The sequence below is a fragment of the Megascapheus bottae genome, chromosome 7 (genome assembly GCF_031878675.1).
Source record: "Megascapheus bottae isolate mThoBot1 chromosome 7, mThoBot2.hap1, whole genome shotgun sequence".
Classification (NCBI taxonomy): domain Eukaryota; kingdom Metazoa; phylum Chordata; class Mammalia; order Rodentia; family Geomyidae; genus Megascapheus; species Megascapheus bottae.
This window is the reverse complement of record NC_143515.1, coordinates 31,567,698-31,586,185: the sequence shown is the minus strand read 5'-3', so window position 1 is coordinate 31,586,185 and position 18,488 is coordinate 31,567,698. Positions and strand designations below refer to the sequence as shown.

The 18,488-nt window shown below is 50.0% G+C and overlaps 3 protein-coding genes across 5 annotated transcripts; 1 reads left to right on the top strand and 2 right to left on the bottom strand.

The window, feature by feature from the left end:
- The first annotated feature begins 448 nt into the window (after window positions 1-448).
- Tlx2 (T cell leukemia homeobox 2) lies at window positions 449-2,889 on the top strand. The gene is made up of 3 exons (XM_090336124.1): window positions 449-848; window positions 2,160-2,397; window positions 2,512-2,889. Exons 1-3 carry the CDS (start codon window positions 449-451, stop codon window positions 2,726-2,728), a joined length of 855 nt encoding a protein of 284 aa, XP_090192250.1. The 3' UTR covers window positions 2,729-2,889.
- Window positions 2,890-5,341: 2,452 nt separating this feature from the next.
- Dqx1 (DEAQ-box RNA dependent ATPase 1) lies at window positions 5,342-14,552 on the bottom strand. The gene is made up of 11 exons (XM_090336625.1): window positions 14,277-14,552; window positions 13,883-14,076; window positions 12,821-13,208; window positions 12,237-12,470; window positions 12,049-12,148; window positions 11,799-11,957; window positions 11,526-11,717; window positions 6,862-6,981; window positions 6,523-6,713; window positions 6,018-6,208; window positions 5,342-5,825 (listed from the first exon to the last, which is right to left on the bottom strand). The coding sequence occupies exons 1-11, from the start codon at window positions 14,511-14,513 to the stop codon at window positions 5,669-5,671; spliced, it is 2,163 nt and encodes a 720-aa protein (XP_090192751.1). The 5' UTR covers window positions 14,514-14,552; the 3' UTR covers window positions 5,342-5,668.
- A 1,000-nt stretch (window positions 14,553-15,552) lies between these two features.
- Window positions 15,553-18,437, bottom strand: Aup1 (AUP1 lipid droplet regulating VLDL assembly factor). Of its 3 annotated transcripts, XM_090336622.1 has the most exons (12): window positions 18,326-18,435; window positions 18,112-18,249; window positions 17,883-18,033; window positions 17,531-17,715; window positions 17,248-17,320; window positions 17,083-17,156; window positions 16,832-16,898; window positions 16,625-16,727; window positions 16,368-16,487; window positions 16,146-16,261; window positions 15,841-15,959; window positions 15,553-15,736 (listed from the first exon to the last, which is right to left on the bottom strand). In XM_090336622.1, exons 1-12 carry the CDS (start codon window positions 18,373-18,375, stop codon window positions 15,700-15,702), a joined length of 1,233 nt encoding a protein of 410 aa, XP_090192748.1. In that variant the 5' UTR covers window positions 18,376-18,435; the 3' UTR covers window positions 15,553-15,699. The 3 variants fall into 3 exon arrangements, with proteins under 3 accessions (XP_090192748.1, XP_090192750.1, XP_090192749.1); XM_090336624.1 differs by lacking the exon at window positions 15,841-15,959 and having other exon boundaries at window positions 18,326-18,437; XM_090336623.1 differs by lacking the exon at window positions 15,553-15,736 and having other exon boundaries at window positions 15,935-16,021; window positions 18,326-18,437.
- Window positions 18,438-18,488: the final 51 nt, after the last annotated feature.

The following is an 18,488-nucleotide window of genomic DNA, read 5'->3' as shown; positions in this document are numbered from 1 at the left end:
CACCTCCCCGCCCGAGCTCGGAGCAAACAGGCGTCCCTTCCCCTTTAACAGCGGGGCCCCGCCCCTGCCCTACCCTCAGCCCCCCACTTCCCACCCGAGGCCGATCCGTCAGTCACTGCCCCGGCCCGAGCTTGGCCAACCCTCTCCACCCGGGACCGAGGCGGCGGCTACGGCAGCCTGGGGTCCACCTGCGCTTGAGAGCCAAGCCAGGGAGCTCCCGGGGCCCCGGCCGGCCACGCGCCTCCGGGATGCCAGTCCCCGCGCCGACGCCCGGCAGGGGCGGCCGCCCGCGCGACTGCTCCGGGGGCGCAGGGATGCTGGTATTCCGGGGGCCCCGGCGCCCGGCTGTGACCAGACCCGCGGGCCCCTGAAGCCGCTGCGCTCCGCCGGGAGCTGAGCATCCTTCCCTAGTTCCGGAGCCTCCCGCGGTCCTCCCTGGCTTGGACCCATGGAGCCCGCGGTTCTGGCTCCGCACAACCTTCCGCACCACGAACCCATCAGCTTCGGCATCGATCAGATCCTGAGCGGCCCCGAACCCCCGGCAGTCGGCCTAGGCCCGGGTCGTGCGGGCCAGAGCCATGGGGAGACTGCGGCGTTCTCCGGGGGATTCCACGGAACCTCGGGCTACGGTCCCGCCGCCTCGCTGGCCCCTCTGTCCGGCGGCTCAGGAGTGGGCCCGGGCGGGGTGATTCGCGTCCCCGCGCACCGCCCGCTGCCCGTGCCGCCGCCAGCCGGTGGCGCCCCTGCGGTGCCCGGGCCCTCGGGCTTGGGCGGCGCCGGGGGCCTCGCGGGACTCACCTTCCCCTGGATGGACGGCGGCCGCCGCTTTGCCAAGGACCGACTCACCGGTGAGGTTGCCCGACCCCTCCGGCGTCAGGTCCCGCCCGGACCCGGTTTAATCTCCTCTGAGTCCTTCCTTCCATACCTCCCCCGAGAGGGGGTCCTGAGAGACCCGGCCCCGGCTCCGGAGAGCGGGGGCGGTGGGTGGGTCGTGGACGGCAGTGTCCCCTCCACCCGGTTCCCCTTGGAGAAGGAGACCTGGCCTTGTCTTGTCTTGGGGGGATGCGGGCATTCTAGGTCCTGAGCTCAGGGCCCCGACCTCCGTCCACCTCTTTGAATTTCCAGCCAGCTCTATTAGCTCCGGTTAATCTCAGAAGTCGCCCGGGCCAATCCTGTTTACGCTCCCGTCGCAGCTAGGGTGACAGGTGCGCTCCGTCACACCCAGCTTTTCCCTGGGCGAGATGGAGCCCCGACCTTTTGCCTGTGACTCCCCATCCTCCGCTCCATCTCAGCCTCCCACATAGCTAGGATCTCGGGTGTGAGCCTTAGCGCCTGCCCCTCCTTCTTTCCCTCCCTCTCTGTCTCCCTCCCTCCTTTCTTCTCTCCCCCCTTTCCTTCTCCCCTTTCTTCTCCTTCGTGCTAGTACTGGAGCTTGAACTCTGGGGCTGCCCCTTAACTTTTTCAGCTCAAAGCTGGCACTCTACCACTTGAACCAAACCTCCACTTCTAGGTTTGTTTTTTTCTGGTTAATTGGAGATAAGGGTGCTGTGGACTTCACTCCCTGGGGTAGCTTCAAGTCTGCAACCTCAGATCTCAGCCTTCTGAGTAGCTAGGATTACAAGCTTGAGCCACTGGCGCCCTGATTCAGAACGCCTGCCTGCCTCTTCCCTCCCTTCTTTTCTTTCTTCCTTCCTCCCTCTTTCTTTTCTTTCTTCCTTCCTTTCTCTTTCTTTCTTTCTTTCTTTCTTTTTTTCTTTCTTTCTTTTCCTTTCTTCCTTCCTTTCATCCTAGAGCTTGAGCTCAGGGCCTGGGTGCTGTCACTGAGACGTTTTTGCTCAAGGCAAGCGCTCTGCCACTTGAGCCTCAGCTCTGGCCTTTTGTTGTTGTTGTTGTTGTTGTTGTTGTTGTTTATTGCCGATAAGCAGTTCACGGACCTGTCTGCCCACGCTGGTTTTAACCCGCCATCCTCAGATCCCAGCCTCCTGAGCAGCTGGGACGTGAGGAGTGAGCCACCGATTCGGGCTCCAGTCTCCCTTTCAGGTCTTGAAGCCTCTGCTGATGCGGAGTGGAGGCTGGGGAACTGGCTCCGAGCCCGGGGCTCCAGGAAAGCGACCCTCGGGGCACCCTCACACCCGGTTCTCTGCTCCTCCTCTCCTCAGCGGCGTTGTCGCCCTTCTCCGGGACGCGCCGCATAGGCCACCCCTACCAAAACCGGACTCCGCCGAAGCGGAAGAAGCCGCGCACGTCGTTCTCCCGCTCGCAGGTGCTGGAGCTGGAGCGGCGCTTCCTGCGCCAGAAGTACCTGGCCTCGGCCGAGCGGGCGGCGCTGGCCAAGGCCTTGCGGATGACCGACGCGCAGGTCAAGACCTGGTTCCAGAATCGACGCACCAAGTGGCGGTGAGTCGGGGCGCGGGCGCGGGCGGGCTGGGGCCCTCGAGGCCCGCCCCGGAGGCGGCGAGTCAGGGGGCGGGCAGGGGACACCTCGCTGAACCCCCGTCTCCGCTCACCCAGGCGCCAGACCGCGGAGGAGCGCGAGGCGGAGCGGCACCGCGCGGGGCGGCTGCTCCTGCACCTGCAGCAGGACGCGCTGCCCCGGCCTCTACGGCCGCCGCTGCCCCCAGACCCGCTGTGCCTGCACAACTCGTCCCTTTTCGCGCTGCAGAACCTGCAGCCCTGGGCAGAGGACAACAAAGTGGCTTCCGTGTCCGGGCTCGCCTCGGTGGTGTGAGCTACTCCCGCGCGGACCCGGCGGCTCTGGGAGCGCGCGGCGGCCCGCGCCCCTCGTCTAGGGGCAGCCGGGCGGAAGCGGAACAGAAGGCCTTGGGACTATGGTCCGCAGCTCCTCGGCCGCCCAGCCCAGCGTGGCACCCACGCCTTCCCCGCCAGTTTCCAGAGTTGCGGCTCGGCCGGGGCTGGAGGCTGGGCGCGGGAGGGCCGGACCTTCGAAAGGTAGCGGGTGACACGCAAGGGGAACGGGCGGGCCGGTGGGAAGCGGCCGCCCCAAGAATCCTGGATTCTGGGTTAGAGGCTCGGAGCTGGGTCCCGGGAGCCTCGGCACCGCCGTTTGCGCGCCCTCCTGAGAAGGGGGTACTGCCGCTGGTGCCCTCGGGCTCTACTTTTAGGTTGTGAAGATGCCAAGGACAACGGAAGAGGTGCTGGGATGTGTGAATCTAGCTGATTGTGCGAAGGGCCAGAGGGTTATCCACGCTGGGTATCCCTCCTTCAACTGTAAAATAATTGCTATTGATTCCTTCTTGAATGAGTTTCATGTTGTCATTTGTGTTTTACCCCACTGGCTAGTGGTAATTATATACCCGACGTAAGAAAATATAGGAAGGAAACCTGATGTCCCAAAGGGACAGAGAAGAGAGAAGAGAAAATAATGAAGTTAATGGGCCCAGTGGAGTTCAGGGTGAGCAGAACTTTCTAATACTTTGGAATTGGCAAACTTAAGAATCGAAGGTATAACTTAAAGAATGCAAGTGTTGATGAGAAAATTAGTGGATGATACTGTGGATGACGGAGAAATTAGGAAGATTGTGGTAAGATTAACTGTAGGTAAAAATGCAGAATAAATTATGGAAAAGTCCCTTTGAGGGAGATCAGCTGACATCTACTTAGGAGTGGATGTGACATAGATGTAATGAGAACAGATAAGATAGGATCTCCAAGCCAGTGCCTCACACCCATGACCCTAGCCACTCTGGAGGCTGAGATCTTAGGATAGCATTGGAAAAGTCTGTGAGACTCTTATCTCAAACTAGCTACCAAAAACACTGAAAGTGGAGTCATATGTGGCTCAAGTGGTAGAGCACTAGCCTTGAGCAAAAAAGTTCAGGGACAGCACCCACGTCCCAAGTTCAAGCTCCAGAATCTTCATGGAAAAAAAAAAAGGCTCTCCAAAGGAGGGAACTCTGAGAAGAAGAGACTAAACCTTTCCACTAAATTTACAATGTGCAAGAAAGAAAAGCATATTAGGAAAGAAGGAAGAAAAGTTATTAGAAAGACTTCAGCTTGTGACTAGGTCAGAGGCTGCTAGGAAGCTGCTTGATGATGACCTGGGGAATGGTTGCAATAAGCTTCAGGTTTAAAAAGGAATGAGATTTAAGTTTTGCTGGGCATAGTAGCTCATGCCTGTAATCCTAGCTACTCAGGAGGCTGAGATCTGAAGATCACGATTCAAAGCCAGCCCGGGCAGTGGGGCTGTGGCTCAGGGGTAGGGCTGAAGAGCTCAGGGAAACATCCAGGCCCAGAGTTCAAGCTCCATGACCCCCCCTCCCCAAAAGAAAAAAAAGATTTTTTTCTTTTTGTCATTCATGGGACTTGAATTCTGGGCCTGAGTGTTGTCCTTGAGTTCTTCAGCTGAAGGCTACTACTCTACCCCTTAAGCCACAGTGCTGCTTCTGGTTTTCTGGTGGTTAACGGGAGATAAGAGTCTTCTAGAGTTTTTAGTACCTGGACCGGCTTTGAACCGCCATCCTCAGATCTCAGCCTCCTGAGTAGTTAGTATTACAGGTGTGAGCCACAGTGTCTGGCTTAGATTTAAGTTTCAGAAGAGAAGTGTTTTTTGTTTTTTGTTTTTTGCTAGTCCTGGGGCTTGGTCCTGGGGCTTGAACTCAGGGCCTGGCACTGTCCTTGAGTACTACTTCTGGCTTTCTCCATGTATGTGGCACCAAGGAATTGAACCCAGAGCTTCATGCATGCTAGGCGAGTACTCTACCACTAGGCCATTCTCCTGGCCCCAGGAAGGGAGGATTTTTGTCTGATTCTCCTAGTATTCTTGTTCTTTCTTCCCTAGAAGCTGAAACATTGTGACACTGGGAAGAGAAGCAGGGCCAGAGATTAACTGTAGTTCAACTGTGCTAAGTAACTGCTATGTCAGTCATAGCACTGCGGCTTGACTGGATATGGAAGCTGGAGCGTATAGCTGCTGGAGTAGGCCCTAGACCTTTAATAGAGTGTCATTATGTATCTTGTAACATGGTATTGTAGAAGCAAAAATCAAATTTGGCATTATATAATTTTTTTTGTGTGTGTATCATGGATGGGGCTTGAGCTCAGCCTAGGCCCTGTCCCTTAGCTCTTCAGCTCAAGGCTACCATCCTACCCTGGGCTTGGGTGTTGTCTACAGCTCAACACTACTGCCCTACCCTTGAGCCAAGCCCCACTTCTGTTTTCTAGAGGTTAGTTGGAGATAAGAGTTTCAGGTATTTTTGTGCCTGGGCTGGCTTTGAACTTTGATCTTCAGATCTCAGCCTCTTGAGTAGCTAGGATTACAGGCTATATACTTTTTTTTTTTAAAGACCAAAAGGGAGTACAGAGTCATGAATTTGGTGTAAAATGGTGAATTAGAACATTTTATTCTCATGCCAATAATTAGGGGAAGAATAAGGAAAGGGTTCTCTCCTAGACAGTCACTTTTCCTCTCTTAGTCCACCATTTCTTGGGACTGTGGATCTAGAATTTTCATTTTACCTTCATTTTTATGCTTCTAAATCTGATTAGCTGCTTTGCATCTCAGGAGAGATCTAATGCCACTAGAGGAGCCCAACTCCATTTTTGTTTTCTTCAGTACTGAGGTTTGAACTCAGGCCCTTCAAAGTTTGTGAGGTTGGTGCTCTACCACCGAGCACACCTTCAGCCTCAGCTCTGTTCTTTAGGCAGGCAGTCACTGCAGGACACAAGTATCTCTGAACTCCTTTGGGGAGGATGATTCACTCTCTGCTGCTGATGCTTCCATTCCTTCCCTTAACTGGTTCAGGAGGTCTCTGCTCTCACTGGCTGGTAAGTTGCTCAGGAAGTATGGAGGGGCCAGCTCTACCAGCCTGACAAAGACAGTGGTAATTAGATGATCATATCACCTTTTGTACATCAGATGCTTGAGCTTTCCACCACCCCTTCCACAAATCCTCTCTCCTGAAACCATGTCATGGAAAACCACTGAGATTCTCTCTTCTTAAATGTCTCTATTTCCCAGGTCCCAAGGAGAGGAATGGGGAGTGGGTCAGGGAACTCACATCTGAGGTTGAATCTCAGAAACAATGGAAAGGCAGTTGTCCTTGGATATGGAGAAACTGTGATATAGCACCCATGGTGGAGGTCTGGCTGGAGCCTGGCGGTTTCGGTAGCAGCAGTATGGAGAGAGCTGGGCCACATGCTTGTGGGTTAGGAGCAGGTAATTTCCACTTCCATCTGTATCTTGGGCCACCTCATTGAAAGATGAAGATATTGAAAGAATAAGTAGAAGAAGGAAGTAGAGAGTGGAAAAGAAAGGAGGAGCTGAGAGAGAAATAGTGAGGGCAAGGAAAAGTAACTAAAGCATTACCTGTATGTGTTGTCTGGTCTCTAGCATATGGCATTACCCAGAACTCCCTGTCTCTCTCAAAGAGGAAAAGTTCCTCCTGGTTCTAAAGAATCCTTTGAATGGCCACCTGAATCTCAGTTTTAGAGGTAGCATGCTATATTTGTCCCCTCTGCCATTTGTTCATTTTATCACCCTCTCTCCAACCCCTGTCCCCTAACCTGAAGGAAGTATCCTGACAGCAGTGCTTTTTGAAGGTTTCTGCGATTTTGCTCAGATCCAAAGGCTGGCTGTGACAAGGGAAGTTCAATTTGTTGCATGAGTTCTAAGAGTTCTCCTCGAAGTTTACGGGCATGGCACAATGATGTCCAGTTTAAACCCCGAGCCTGGCACCAAGCCTCATCTGCTCCACCTAGGAGATGAAAGGGACTAACTACAGCAAAAATGCTTGAGACCCCCGAAAGAATTTGACCTATGGTCAAATGTCTTGTCTTCCTGGTACAGACTCATGTCAGCATATGCTTTACTTTGGGGGAAATCCTACAGATTGGGCCACTTACTTTGTATAAAACCGTCATAAATCTGAATCAGAGAACTGTGGTCACCATCAGCATGTTCCAGCTGCCTACGCAGGGCAGCTTCTTCTGCACAGAGCGGAGGACGAGTAAACCCAGGGGCAGCTGGAGGCAGAAGAGGAAGCAGGTTTGGGGAGAATGAGAAAGGATGCTAACACAGGTGGAATACTTAAAAAGGTGAGTTCCTGTGAGGACTTTATTCAAAAGGCATTGATAAATTCTAGGTGCTGTGTACTTTGTTAGACACTGAGGGTAAAAACCAGCCCTTCGTATCTGTGGGTTCTTTCTGCATCTATGGACTCAAGCAACTGTGGATTGAAATTATTCAGAAAAAGATTGTATCTTATATACAGATGAAAACATATACAGACTTTTTCTTGTCATTGTTCCTTAAACATACCATATATATCAGTGCATTAGGCATTACAAGTAATCTACAGCTAGATGATTCAAGTGATGTATAGATGAGATGCATGGATTTTATATGATAGTGCATCAGTTTGATAGTGCATCAGTTTTCATAAGATGCATAAGTATCAACAGATTTTGGTGGGTGTTCTAGAACCAATTTCCCATTGATACTGAGAAATGGCTGCAAATCAAAGACTATCTCTACCCTCAAAGAAATTAGAGCCTATTAGGAGAGGCCAACAAGTAAACAGACTGGATAAGAAGAAAGATATGTGGATATGGTACTCTGGAAGCCGAGAGGAGGACAATTAATTCAGGCTTTGGGAAGTAGGGATAAGTATCATGGGAGGCTGAAAACTTGGCTTGCCTAGTATACATGAAGCCCTGGGTTTGATTACCCGGGTTACTGCATACACAGAAAAGCCAGAAGTGGTGTTGTACGTGAAGCAGTAAAGTACGAGCTTTGAGAAAAAGAATCTCAAGGGCAATGCTCTGAGTTCAAGCTCCAGAACTGGCACCAAGGGGGAAAAAAAAGGGAAGTGGCACTGTGGCTTAAGTGGTAGAGTGCTAGCCTTGAGCTGATAGAGCTCAGGGACAGTGCCCAGGCCCAGAGTTCAAGCCCCACAACCGACAACAACAACAAAAAATTAATATGGGATATCCAAGTGCTGATGGCTCAAGCCAGTAATCCTAGCTACTCTGAAAGCTGAGATCTGATGATCATGGTTCAAAGCCTGGGCGGGAAAGTCCAAGAGACACTTATCTCAGAATCACTTATGCCACAAGAAAGCTGGAAGCAGAGCTGTGGCTTAAGTGGTAGAGTGCTAGTCTTAAGTGAAAAAAAAAAAAAAAGCTAAGGAGCAGCTCTCAGGTCCTGAGTTGAAGCCCAAGTACTGGTACCAAGAAAAATTACATATATAAATAAGCTGGGTGTGGTGGCTCATGCCTGTAATCCTAGCTACTCAGGAGGCTGAGATCTGAGGGTCACGGTTCAAAGACAGCCTGGGCACTAAAGTCAGTGAGATGCTTATCTCCAGTTAACCACCAGAAAACTGGAAGTGGCACTGTGGTTCAATGGGTAGGGCAGTAGCCTTGAGCTGAAGAACCCAAGGACAATGCCCAGGCCCAGAGGTCAAGTCTTACCAAAAAAAAAAATATATATATACATATATACATATATATATACATATATATACATATATATATATATATATTTGTTTTTGGTTTTGTCATTCTTGGGACCTGGGCACTGTCCCTGAACTTTTGTATTCAAGATTAGTGCTCTATTACTTTGAGCCTCAGCACTACTTCTGATTTTCTGGTGGTTAATTGGAGATAAAAGTCTCATAGACTTGCCTTTCCAGGCTGGTTTGGAACCATGATCCTCAGATCTCAGCCTTCTGAGTAGCTAGGATTTGAGGCATGAGCTACCAGCACCTCCTAGAACATTTTTTTTTTTTTTTCGAGTTCTGGGGTTTGAGCTTAGGGCCTGGGCACCAATTCTGGCTTTTTTTTTTTTTTCTATGTATGTGGTATTGAGGAATCGAACCCGAGTCTTCATGCATGCTAGGCAAACACTCTACTACTAGGCCAAACTCCCGGCCCCTTGGACACTTTTTGCTCAAGGCTAGCACCCTGCCAATTGAGCTACAACATCACTTCTGGCTTTTTCTGTGTATGTGGTACCAAGGACTCGAACCCAGGCTTCATGCATGCTAGGCAAGCACTCTACTATTAGGCTAAACTCCTGGACCTAATTTAGTTTTTTTAAAGTCTGAGTAGGAACTAGCTCATCAGAGAAGGGGTATTGCATAGCATAGAAGTGAATGCAAGGTGCCGGGAGTGTGGCTTTGAGAAAACTCAAGGACAATGCCCAGGCCCTGAGTGCTAGCCCCAGGCCTGGCAAAGAAAAAAAAAGGGAATGTATGGCATATCTGAGCAATTACAAGCCACCTGGTTTTGGGGGAGTGAATGGAGTATGGTAAAATGGTAGGAGATAAAGCTAGAGGTAGGTATGGTCCAGGAAAGACGCTGGATGTGTTTTGTAAATGAGTTTGCAGTCTGTGAAGAATAACTTTTGTCTTGTTTTGTTTTTTTTTTTGCCAGTCCTGGGGCTTAAACTCAGGGAACTGCCCTTGGGCTTTCTCAAGGCTAGTGCACTACCATTTGAGCCACAGCACCACTTCTGGCTTTTACCGAGGAATCGAACCCAGAACTTCATGCATGCTAGGCAAGCACTCCACCACTAGGGCACACTCCCAGCCTCAAGAATAACTTTTGAAAAGAAGTGTTAAGCTGGGTGCTGGTGGCTCATGCCTGTAATCCTAACTACTCGGGAGGCTGAGATCTGAGGAATGCAGTTCAAAGCTGTCTGGGAGCAGGAAAGTCCATGAGGTACTACTTATCTCCAATTAACTACCAGAAAACCAGAAGTGGTGCAGTGGCTAACGGGGTAGAGCAGTAACCTTAAGCTGAAGAGCTCAGGGACAATGCCCAGGTCCAGAATTCAAGCCCTAGGACTGATTAAAAAAAAAAGGTGATTTAAAGTGAAAAACCTCACATCTTCATGACTGGTTTGGAGAGTACCAAAGAAATTCAGATAAGCAATGACAAGGACCTAACATTGGCACTGGCAGTAAATATACAAAAGAATAGATGGATTAAAGAAAAACACATAGATAAGACTTAAAAACATAGGGAAAGATTAGAATGACTGTAGTGATGATGAGATGATGACTGTGTGATGATGTAGCAGAGATGATTTTCATTTCTAGAACAGAGCTAAGAAGGAGGAAGATTCTGTGAAAATGAATAGGACAATAGAGTACTGTGTAAGTCATAAGCTGGAGAAATACTGTGGGCTATTCTGGCAAGTATTAATCAAGAGCTGATCTGTTTCCTCCCTCCCTCTTTTCTTTCTCTTTTGCCCCTCTTCTTTCTCTTCCAAGAATAAGAAGAATGGTACTGGTAGAGACCGTATCTTTACCAGTACAAACTTTGAGAATTTTTTTTGCCAGTCTTATGGCTTGAACTCAGGGCCTGAGAACTTTTTGTGGCCTTCTTAAGGCTAGAACTCTACCACTTGAGCCACAGCACCACTTTTGGATTTTTTCTATATGTGTGGTACTAAGGAATCGAACCTAGATCTTCATGCATGCTAGGCAAACAAACACTCTTATCACTAGGCCAAATTCCTGGCCCCAAAGTTTGAGAATTTTAAATATAAAGACTGCTTCAACCTGTGATTATGGATGAATGTGCTGAGAGTTTAGGGAATGAAAGAATACACAAAGGCCCACAGTAGAACCCTGAGGAGCAATTTACGATGGCAAAGCAGAGAAGGAGCACTCGAAATAAGAGATGAAAAGAATAGCCAGAGAAGATGGAAATTACAAGTAGGCTAGGCATGAAGGCATAGGCTGATAATTCTACTACATGAGAGACTAAGGTAGGAGGGTCTTAAGTTCAAGACCAATCTGGGCTACATAGTGAAAACTTGTCTTGCTTTCCTTCCCAAAACAAAAACATCACAGATACATAGGGAGGACACAGTCTTAGAGTGGGAGTGATGAGTCCTCAAAATGTCAAGTATAGGACTAGGGGCGTGACTCAAGTAGTAGAGCATTTGCCAGAAAAGGCAAGGCCCTAGCACTGAAAATCAAAAACCACAAAACAAAATGAAACTCATGAATAAAGGCTTGAAATCGTCCATTGGATTAGATACCTGGAAGGTCACAGGTGAGCTGAAAGCCATTTCAGTGGTAGGTGGGCTTGAAGTTGTGATACAGTGGGCCAACAATGCATTGGATGGAACAAGATAGATATACGACATAGTTGAAGGGAGGAGGTTGTATTGAGGAGAAGAGATGTATGGGCTTTAGTAATAACTGATGGACAAGCATAATGAACATTGAGGGGCAAGGAAAGTTAATGTTACCAAGATGAAAGAGGGAGAGCTTCTCCAAGCATGGTGAGGATAGGAACTAGAGCAAAGAGGAAAAGGCTAGCCTTGAAACCCTTTCATTATAAGGCATACAAGGGGCGGGTCAAAGTGGCAGCAAGAGTCATTGATTCATAGCAGTGAATTACACCAATGAGGAGTTAGGGTAAAGTTCAGTGGCAGACCACTGACACAGAATATGGGAAACCCTGGATAAGATCCTCAGCACCAACCAAAACTCCTGATAACAAGTGTTACAGTTTCCAAACCCCCTTGTAGTTTAAAGCTATAAATATACCAGTGAGCATGGCGGCAAGAGTGAGCATCTCATCCACGCAATCAAACTCGCATGAGGCCAGCAAAGCTTTGGCCAGCTCAGGGGGTAGAGGGAACTCGGACAGGATGACTCCCAGGTCTGACAGGTCTCCATCGTCATCTAGGGCTGCCAGATAGTCTAAGTCTTCCAGGGCCTGCATCAATGCTTCTGGAGCTGATGAGGAAACAGGGTTTACAAGGCATGAAGTCTGAGCTGGGTGGTGGAGGGCAGCTTTTGGGCAGGACAGGTGCTCACCAGGCCGGTCCAGGAAGTGACACTGCCCTGGCTCTGCAATCTGTCTTCTCTTTAGTAGTAACACTAGAGGACTCAGATTCTCTTCACATATTCTGGGGTGGGGCAGGGGGGGAGCCTCCAGTTCTAGCATGGACTTAGGATACAGGCAGAGGCAGGATCCTGAGGGAAAAAAAGACCTAGGGAAGTAGCTTTCTCAGGGCTTGTATGCTGCAAAGCCTGTAATGTTGGATCTGAAAGCAAAGATTCTTACCTTGTGGGAACCTTCTTGCCCGCAGTCTTCGTGCTTCTGCCTGACACTTGCTAATTGGTCTTAAGACTTGGGATTCAGCTCGGATTCGAGGATTGTAAACCTGTTCTCCAATCCCCAACAAAGGTCAAGACAAGATCAGAGTGGGCTGTTTCTATCTCAGGCCCCATACCATCTCATCTCTCACTCACACTGCGAAGCTCCAGTCCTGAATCAATGACATGTCGGATGGAAGGGAGAGAGAAAGAGAAGTCTGCCAGCCAGTGAGTGACCACGACCTTCTGGGCACCCATGCCTATGTCTTCATACACAGCCCGAACAGCTTGATCACAGCCTGGGTGAAGTGGCAACACCTGTGGTGGAGGCCCTGGGAGATTGAGAGTCTCCAGCAACTTGGACAGGGATTCACAGCACAGGGAAATTTCCTGAGGAAAGGTTAGGGTGTTAGGCAATTCTTACCTTTTTATAGGTCTGGGGGAAGGAGATACATACCTCTGAAAAATTGATAAAACCTATGACTTTTCTGTAATATGCAGACTTATAAAGGTGGGGATGGTATAATTTCAACAGTTTACTGAGCCACAAATCTACACATAACAAGGCATCAAAAGGTGGGTGGTAGTTTTCTTTATCTGGAAATCCTTGGTATTTTCTCAAAGACCCCAGAAGAGAGTAAATATTATCACTCAGCTATTGGTAACCTCCATCACTCCCAGTCCTGGTACAGGAAGATGGTATACATGGGTATCCCCTTTTGCTTTTTTTTTTTTTTTACCTCTTCACTGGGCAGGTACACTAGCACATCTCCTGGAGCACCCTTCTGACACAACTCAAGCACAGCTTGACATGTGGCTTCCACACGATCAATAGGGACAGTGTCCCTGTAGACAGGGATGACAGGACTACCACCAGGCTCTCTGGGTACATGCACAATTGGTGGATTGCCCCAGAAGGCTTGGAGCTTAGGTTCAAGGGCTGGGTCGGTAACCACAACCAGTCTAGGCTCGCCTGGAAGGTGTCCCAGTTTGGCATCTCGCAGCAGCCCCTGGAGTAAATCTGAGGCCACTGATCGTTCCTGGGCTTCATCCAGCACTAGCACACCCCAGTCTCCAGCGCCTCGGGTGGAAGCCACCTCCTGCAGAAGTAGCCTGTCCCAGCAGAACCTGTTGGCATTGGTAGTGGGCAGAGGCATCAGTGGGAATACTGACAGACCCCCAACATTCCAGGATCTTCTCCCTAGGGGATCTAGATATTTATAAGTCAGAAAACATTACTGTAACTGACTTCCTGAGATGTGGATTTATAACTCTAACCCCACAACCCCCAGGCTGGGCTGGAACCTTTTTGGTTCATAAACTATACTACAGCTGGGGAAGCAAGATTTTTTTTTTTGATGGGTCATGAGGCTTCAACTTGGCCTGGGCGCTGTCCCTGAGCCCTTCAGCTCAAGGCTACCGACCTACCCTTGAGCCAAGTCTCACTTCCTGTTTTCTAGAGGTTAATTGGAGATAAGAGTCTCAGGTCCTTTTGTGCCCAGGCTGGCTTTGAACCTTGCTCCTCAGATCTCAGCCTGAGTAGCTAGGATTATAGATGTGAGTCACCGTGCCTGGCTTGAAAGCAAGGTTTTTATGGTGAAAGTGAGGGTGAACCTTTGAGTCCTTTGACTGGGGTTCAGTAGCTTGGTTTGGTACTCATAGTAATCATGATTTAAAGGGCAGGTTAAGAGGGAATGGTGAGATAATGGACAACTGGGCTTGTTTCACACTGGCGCATGGGATTTCTAATGTCTTGGTTTCTATCTGGGTATTAGATCTGGGCTAGGCTTGCAGGGCCCCACCTCAGCATAGTGTTGGGCCCTGTGCAGTCCTCCTGAGAGATGCTATATCCAATCTCATGACCCAGGGTCAGGTCCATCTCATCAGCAACCCGAAAAGCCAGGCTCAGGGCTGCCAGAGGGTAAGGTTGAGTAACAGTTACCCGACCCTTCTGGAATCCCCTGGCCAAAGCGAACTCCGCACACCACTGAGGGATCTAGGATAGGGAAGAACAACCAATCAGAAGAGCTGGGGGAACTATAGTTCCTTGTGGAGTCCCCTGGTCTTCTACCAGCATACCGGCATCAGCTTAACACATCTCCCTTTGTCTACTTTCTCTACATAGCCCACCCCTTGTCCAGGGAAAAACCAATTCCTCACTCCCTCCCTTCCAGTACTCATAGAATTTCCCTCCACCTGGGTGCTCTTGCCAGAGCCAGGCTCTCCAGATACCAGTACCACTCCACTGGGGCTACTCTCCAAATGCTCCAAGAAGATGAAGCGAGCAGCCCAAATGGGCAAGGCTCTGCGCTGCTCAAGGAGCTCATAGTAGCGGGAAGAGAAGGGGAGCCCATCAAAGGGGTTCACAGCCAGTTCAGACTCTCCAGGCCTTGGGGTAAATTCTTCTGCAAGCCTCAGAGGCTGAGAGCTCATGATGGCTTTAAGACCTATAGAAGGTAGGACAGTCAGTAAGGCTTCACATCTTCAACTGGCTCTATCCTTAACCACTACCCTTAGGTGCTAATGCCCTGGGGTCATTCATTTCTAGCCTGACAGCAAACAGTTTGGGGTGTTTCAAAGGAACCTTCAGAAATGGACTTTTGCCCTGTTTGTAGTTGGTTGGTAAAAGCCTTATGACTACTACAGGAATCCAGAAGAATTATGAGACACAAAGTCTAATGAAAGATCTAGATGAAAATATAAAAAAGTAACAGGAGGACATGGCTAAAAAGGTAAAAAGAATTCTGGATTCAAACCTGATTGGAGCTCTGAGCTGAGTCAGGACGGCAGCCACTTCTTGACCCACCCTGCCAGGCACCACACCAACCCAGAGTTGCCAGAAGTACAAAGGTAAATTCCGGCTCCACCTCCAATCCTGAAGCTTGTTTAAGGGTGGAGCTATTTGTCCTACTTTATTTAACTTACCCAGAAAACCTATAGATAACAAGCTTCTGTCAGTTTTTGTTAGTCATGTGTTTGTAAAGGTATTGTGGGAGTTGTAGTTTTATAATGGCAGCTTCACAAACATTGGCTCAACACCCCAGCTGGGATCCAGTGCTACCTCCAGTTGTTACACTTGCTTAGTATAGCTTGGCTCCAGAGGCTCATTCCTGTAATCCTATCTACTAAGGAGAATGAGATCTGAGGAAAGGAAAGTCCCTGGAAATCATCTCTAACCACCCCCCCAAAAATCCCAAGTAGAGCTGTGGCTCAAGTGGTAGCATATTATCCTTGAGCACAAAAACTCGGATAGCGCCCAGCCCGAGATCAAGCCCCAGGACTGGCACAAATGAACAAACAAAAACATTTCCTTAGCATCATTCATCTCTTAGCATGATGAGTTCTTTCCAGAGGGTCCCATTCTGACCATTTCTTCAAAGCCTAAAAGGAAACCCTTACTCTCACACCTTCCAACCATGGAAAAAGGAACGTATTCAAGAGACTTTTGAAATCCAGAGAAGCAACAGAGACCTTGAGTGAAAACCCTGAATTTAATGTGAGATTGGGGGAGCCCCATCCCTCCCTTTTACCACCCACTCATCCGGCCTGTTGTGAGTTGGGTGAGGGCTGCCCCCAGTCTCCGGTCCTGCGGCTCTGGGTGCCATGTGTTCCTTTGAGCTCAGTCAGCCTCCTGGGCCTGTCTCTCTCTGAATCTCCTGTGGGATATGAGGAGAGACATCGTGTAGGCTTTGTTGAATTAGCTCCATAAAGTTCTTCTCCAAGCTGTTTCCTTCTATTCATTGTCCTCTTAGCCCCTCACCTTCGTGCGTATTCATACAGTGCCTGCTTGCGCTCCTGCAGGCTCTCTTGACGGGCCCAGGAAGACTTGGCAAATGTTAGGGCTGTGGGCTGAGGGGTCACCAGGCCAGAGCTGGGGAACTGAGGTGATCACAATGTCAGAGGGCTTGCGAAGTCATCATCATTAAACACGCATCGAATGCCTACTTTGCAAGAGAGGCACTGTGCTAGGGTCTCAGGGTCAAAAAGAGAAGTCAGGGAAGAAGGACTTTGTAGACTTCCCCAACCTACCCTAAGTCTTGGACTTGATTACTTCCTGGGTCTCACCTTTGGGGCAGAGGCTGTGGGTAGGGACTGAGTTCCCTCGGTGATATCTTCAGGCATGAAAGCTACAGCCCCCTCAAGCAGATTAGTGATGGTCAAATCTACACAGCCAGTCCTTGCTAGGAAGACAGGAAAAAAGAGGAGTAACCATTCCCTGCTCATCTGCTTCCTTTACAACCCATTTTTCCTCCCGGTTTGTCATTCTGAGTCCACCCTTCCCCATACCCAGGTCTCTCTTGATAACACTTAGTGGAACATGGGGCAAAACCTCCTTCACTCTCTGAGCCAGAGTTGCCAGCTGCACATCAGGAGAAGGGCCAGGAGAGGGAGAGAAAGAAGACTGGACTGCAAAACGAAAAGAAAAGAAAAAATGTCAAATTAGGAATATGGGTAAATAGAAAACTTAGAGAGAGACTTATTAGCACAGGAGCAGGGATTAAAAACAAAAACCAAAAACCACATTGCGTACAGAAACCACACACCTGACTGGGGGCGCAATCTAGGGTGTCTTTGTCGTTTCATGTGTTCTGCTTTGTCTGCAGGAGTAAGTCGTGTCCCTATCTGGCCCAATTCCTTGGCCACCAGCTATAGAGAATTGGGAGGTTATGTGTCAGGATCTCAAACTTTTTACTCTCCCTCCTTTCCCAGAAGAGAGGTCCCACGTCCACCCTGCCTGTGTAGACTACCACCTGTTGTACACGGGATGCAAACTCCTCATTCCCTTCCCCCAGCTGGCGGTGAACAGGATGAAGCCACCTGCAAAAAACAATCCAGGACAGTGGCCCTTCCTACTTTGGCACCTATGTCCACGGGTAGGAAGATTAATAAGTAGTATTGCCTGTGGTAGAACCTGAACATTCTTTCTATAAATGGACAGAGAAGAGGCCACTTCTTGAAGTGAGCTCTTTCCAAACCACCAAGAAGTGAGGACAATTAGTACCTTACTTGATACACCGTGAAAGGGACGAAAAGTGACCACAGCAGTTCTGAGACCCAGGAGGCATCTGACACAGTCTGAGGAGAGATCATGAAGTGAAGACTGTGCCAGAGCCACAGGTGGAAAACTTCCCCAAATCCTCAGATTCTTTGTCCAAAACATACTCACCACAGAGACCAGGGGTCTCTGAACTTGCAGGGTAAGAGGTTGTACAACATCCTGGATGGAAAATGGCCAAGAACTGGAAGAGAAAGGAGAACAGGATAAAGCTTGCTTTATTTATCTGCATAAGCAGATAAATATGGAATTAGGAAATCTGAGGAAGCACTGGAAGTGGGCAGACAGGTAATGAACTAGGGAGGGAGCAGGATAGGGGCTAAAGAAGATTGTGGAAACGATTCACAGGCTTGACCTCCTCATCAGTTGGAGCCAGATACCTGTGCTTACCCACCTGAAGCGTAGGAGCCCCTCTCTGCCATTGGTGGCTTCTTCTTCTGGGAAAAGCAGCAGAGGTGTAGGGGGAAGCCTCGTGGAAGCACAGAATCTCTTGAGTGATTCCACCAACTCCCCCTGTCTCTCCATCTCCATGAAGCCCCGAGACCAGCACACAAAGCTGGGAGGACTATTGAGTAGAGGCTAATAAGAAAAGAGTAGGATGAAATGACAGGGGAGGTAAATAAATGGAATTTAGGGATAAGGCTCAACATCCTCCAAGAGAAACTAGAACCAGTGGAGGTGAGGCCACGGATCCACCCGGGGGCGCTCTCGGCCTCGACCTCCCCGCCCCCCCCCCCCCCACTCACGGTGCTACAGGTGGTGAGCAGGTTGATTATGTTGTGGTCAAAGGGTGTCACATGGTTGGAAATGAGGACCCTGACGCGGTGATCGCGGAGTCCGGGGTCCTCCTGCCGGGCCACGAGCCCCAGCACCGCACACATGGTCCGTACCACGAACCTGGGAACACAGGCGGCCGTGACTATGCGATCTTCCTCGGGCCCAGCCCAGACACCCCTGGGGCGCCGCAGCAGGAACCTGCGAAGGATGCTGTCCGGCAGCGCACAGCTGACCAGGAAGACGTGGATCCCAAGGAAGAGGCGCAAGATCAGGAGGCAGAACCCGACGGGCGCGTAGAGCAGCAGCGCGAGGAGCAGGAAGCCGTCCGATGGGAGCCTGAGGGCGAGAGACGAGGACATGAGGGGCTGGAGGACACGAGATTCGGCCGGCTTGTTTCCTACGGAGCTCTTACCGGTGCGAGTCAAAGAGCCGCTCCGGCCCCGGTGCCGGGGGAGGCTCCATCACGGCTGCCTCAGGGAAGGCCAGCTGCCGCCGCCATCTTCACTCCGGGCCGCAGGGGCTCCTGGGAAGGTGGAGTCTTTGGGCATCTCAAGTCCGGAAGGCGCCCCGGAAGG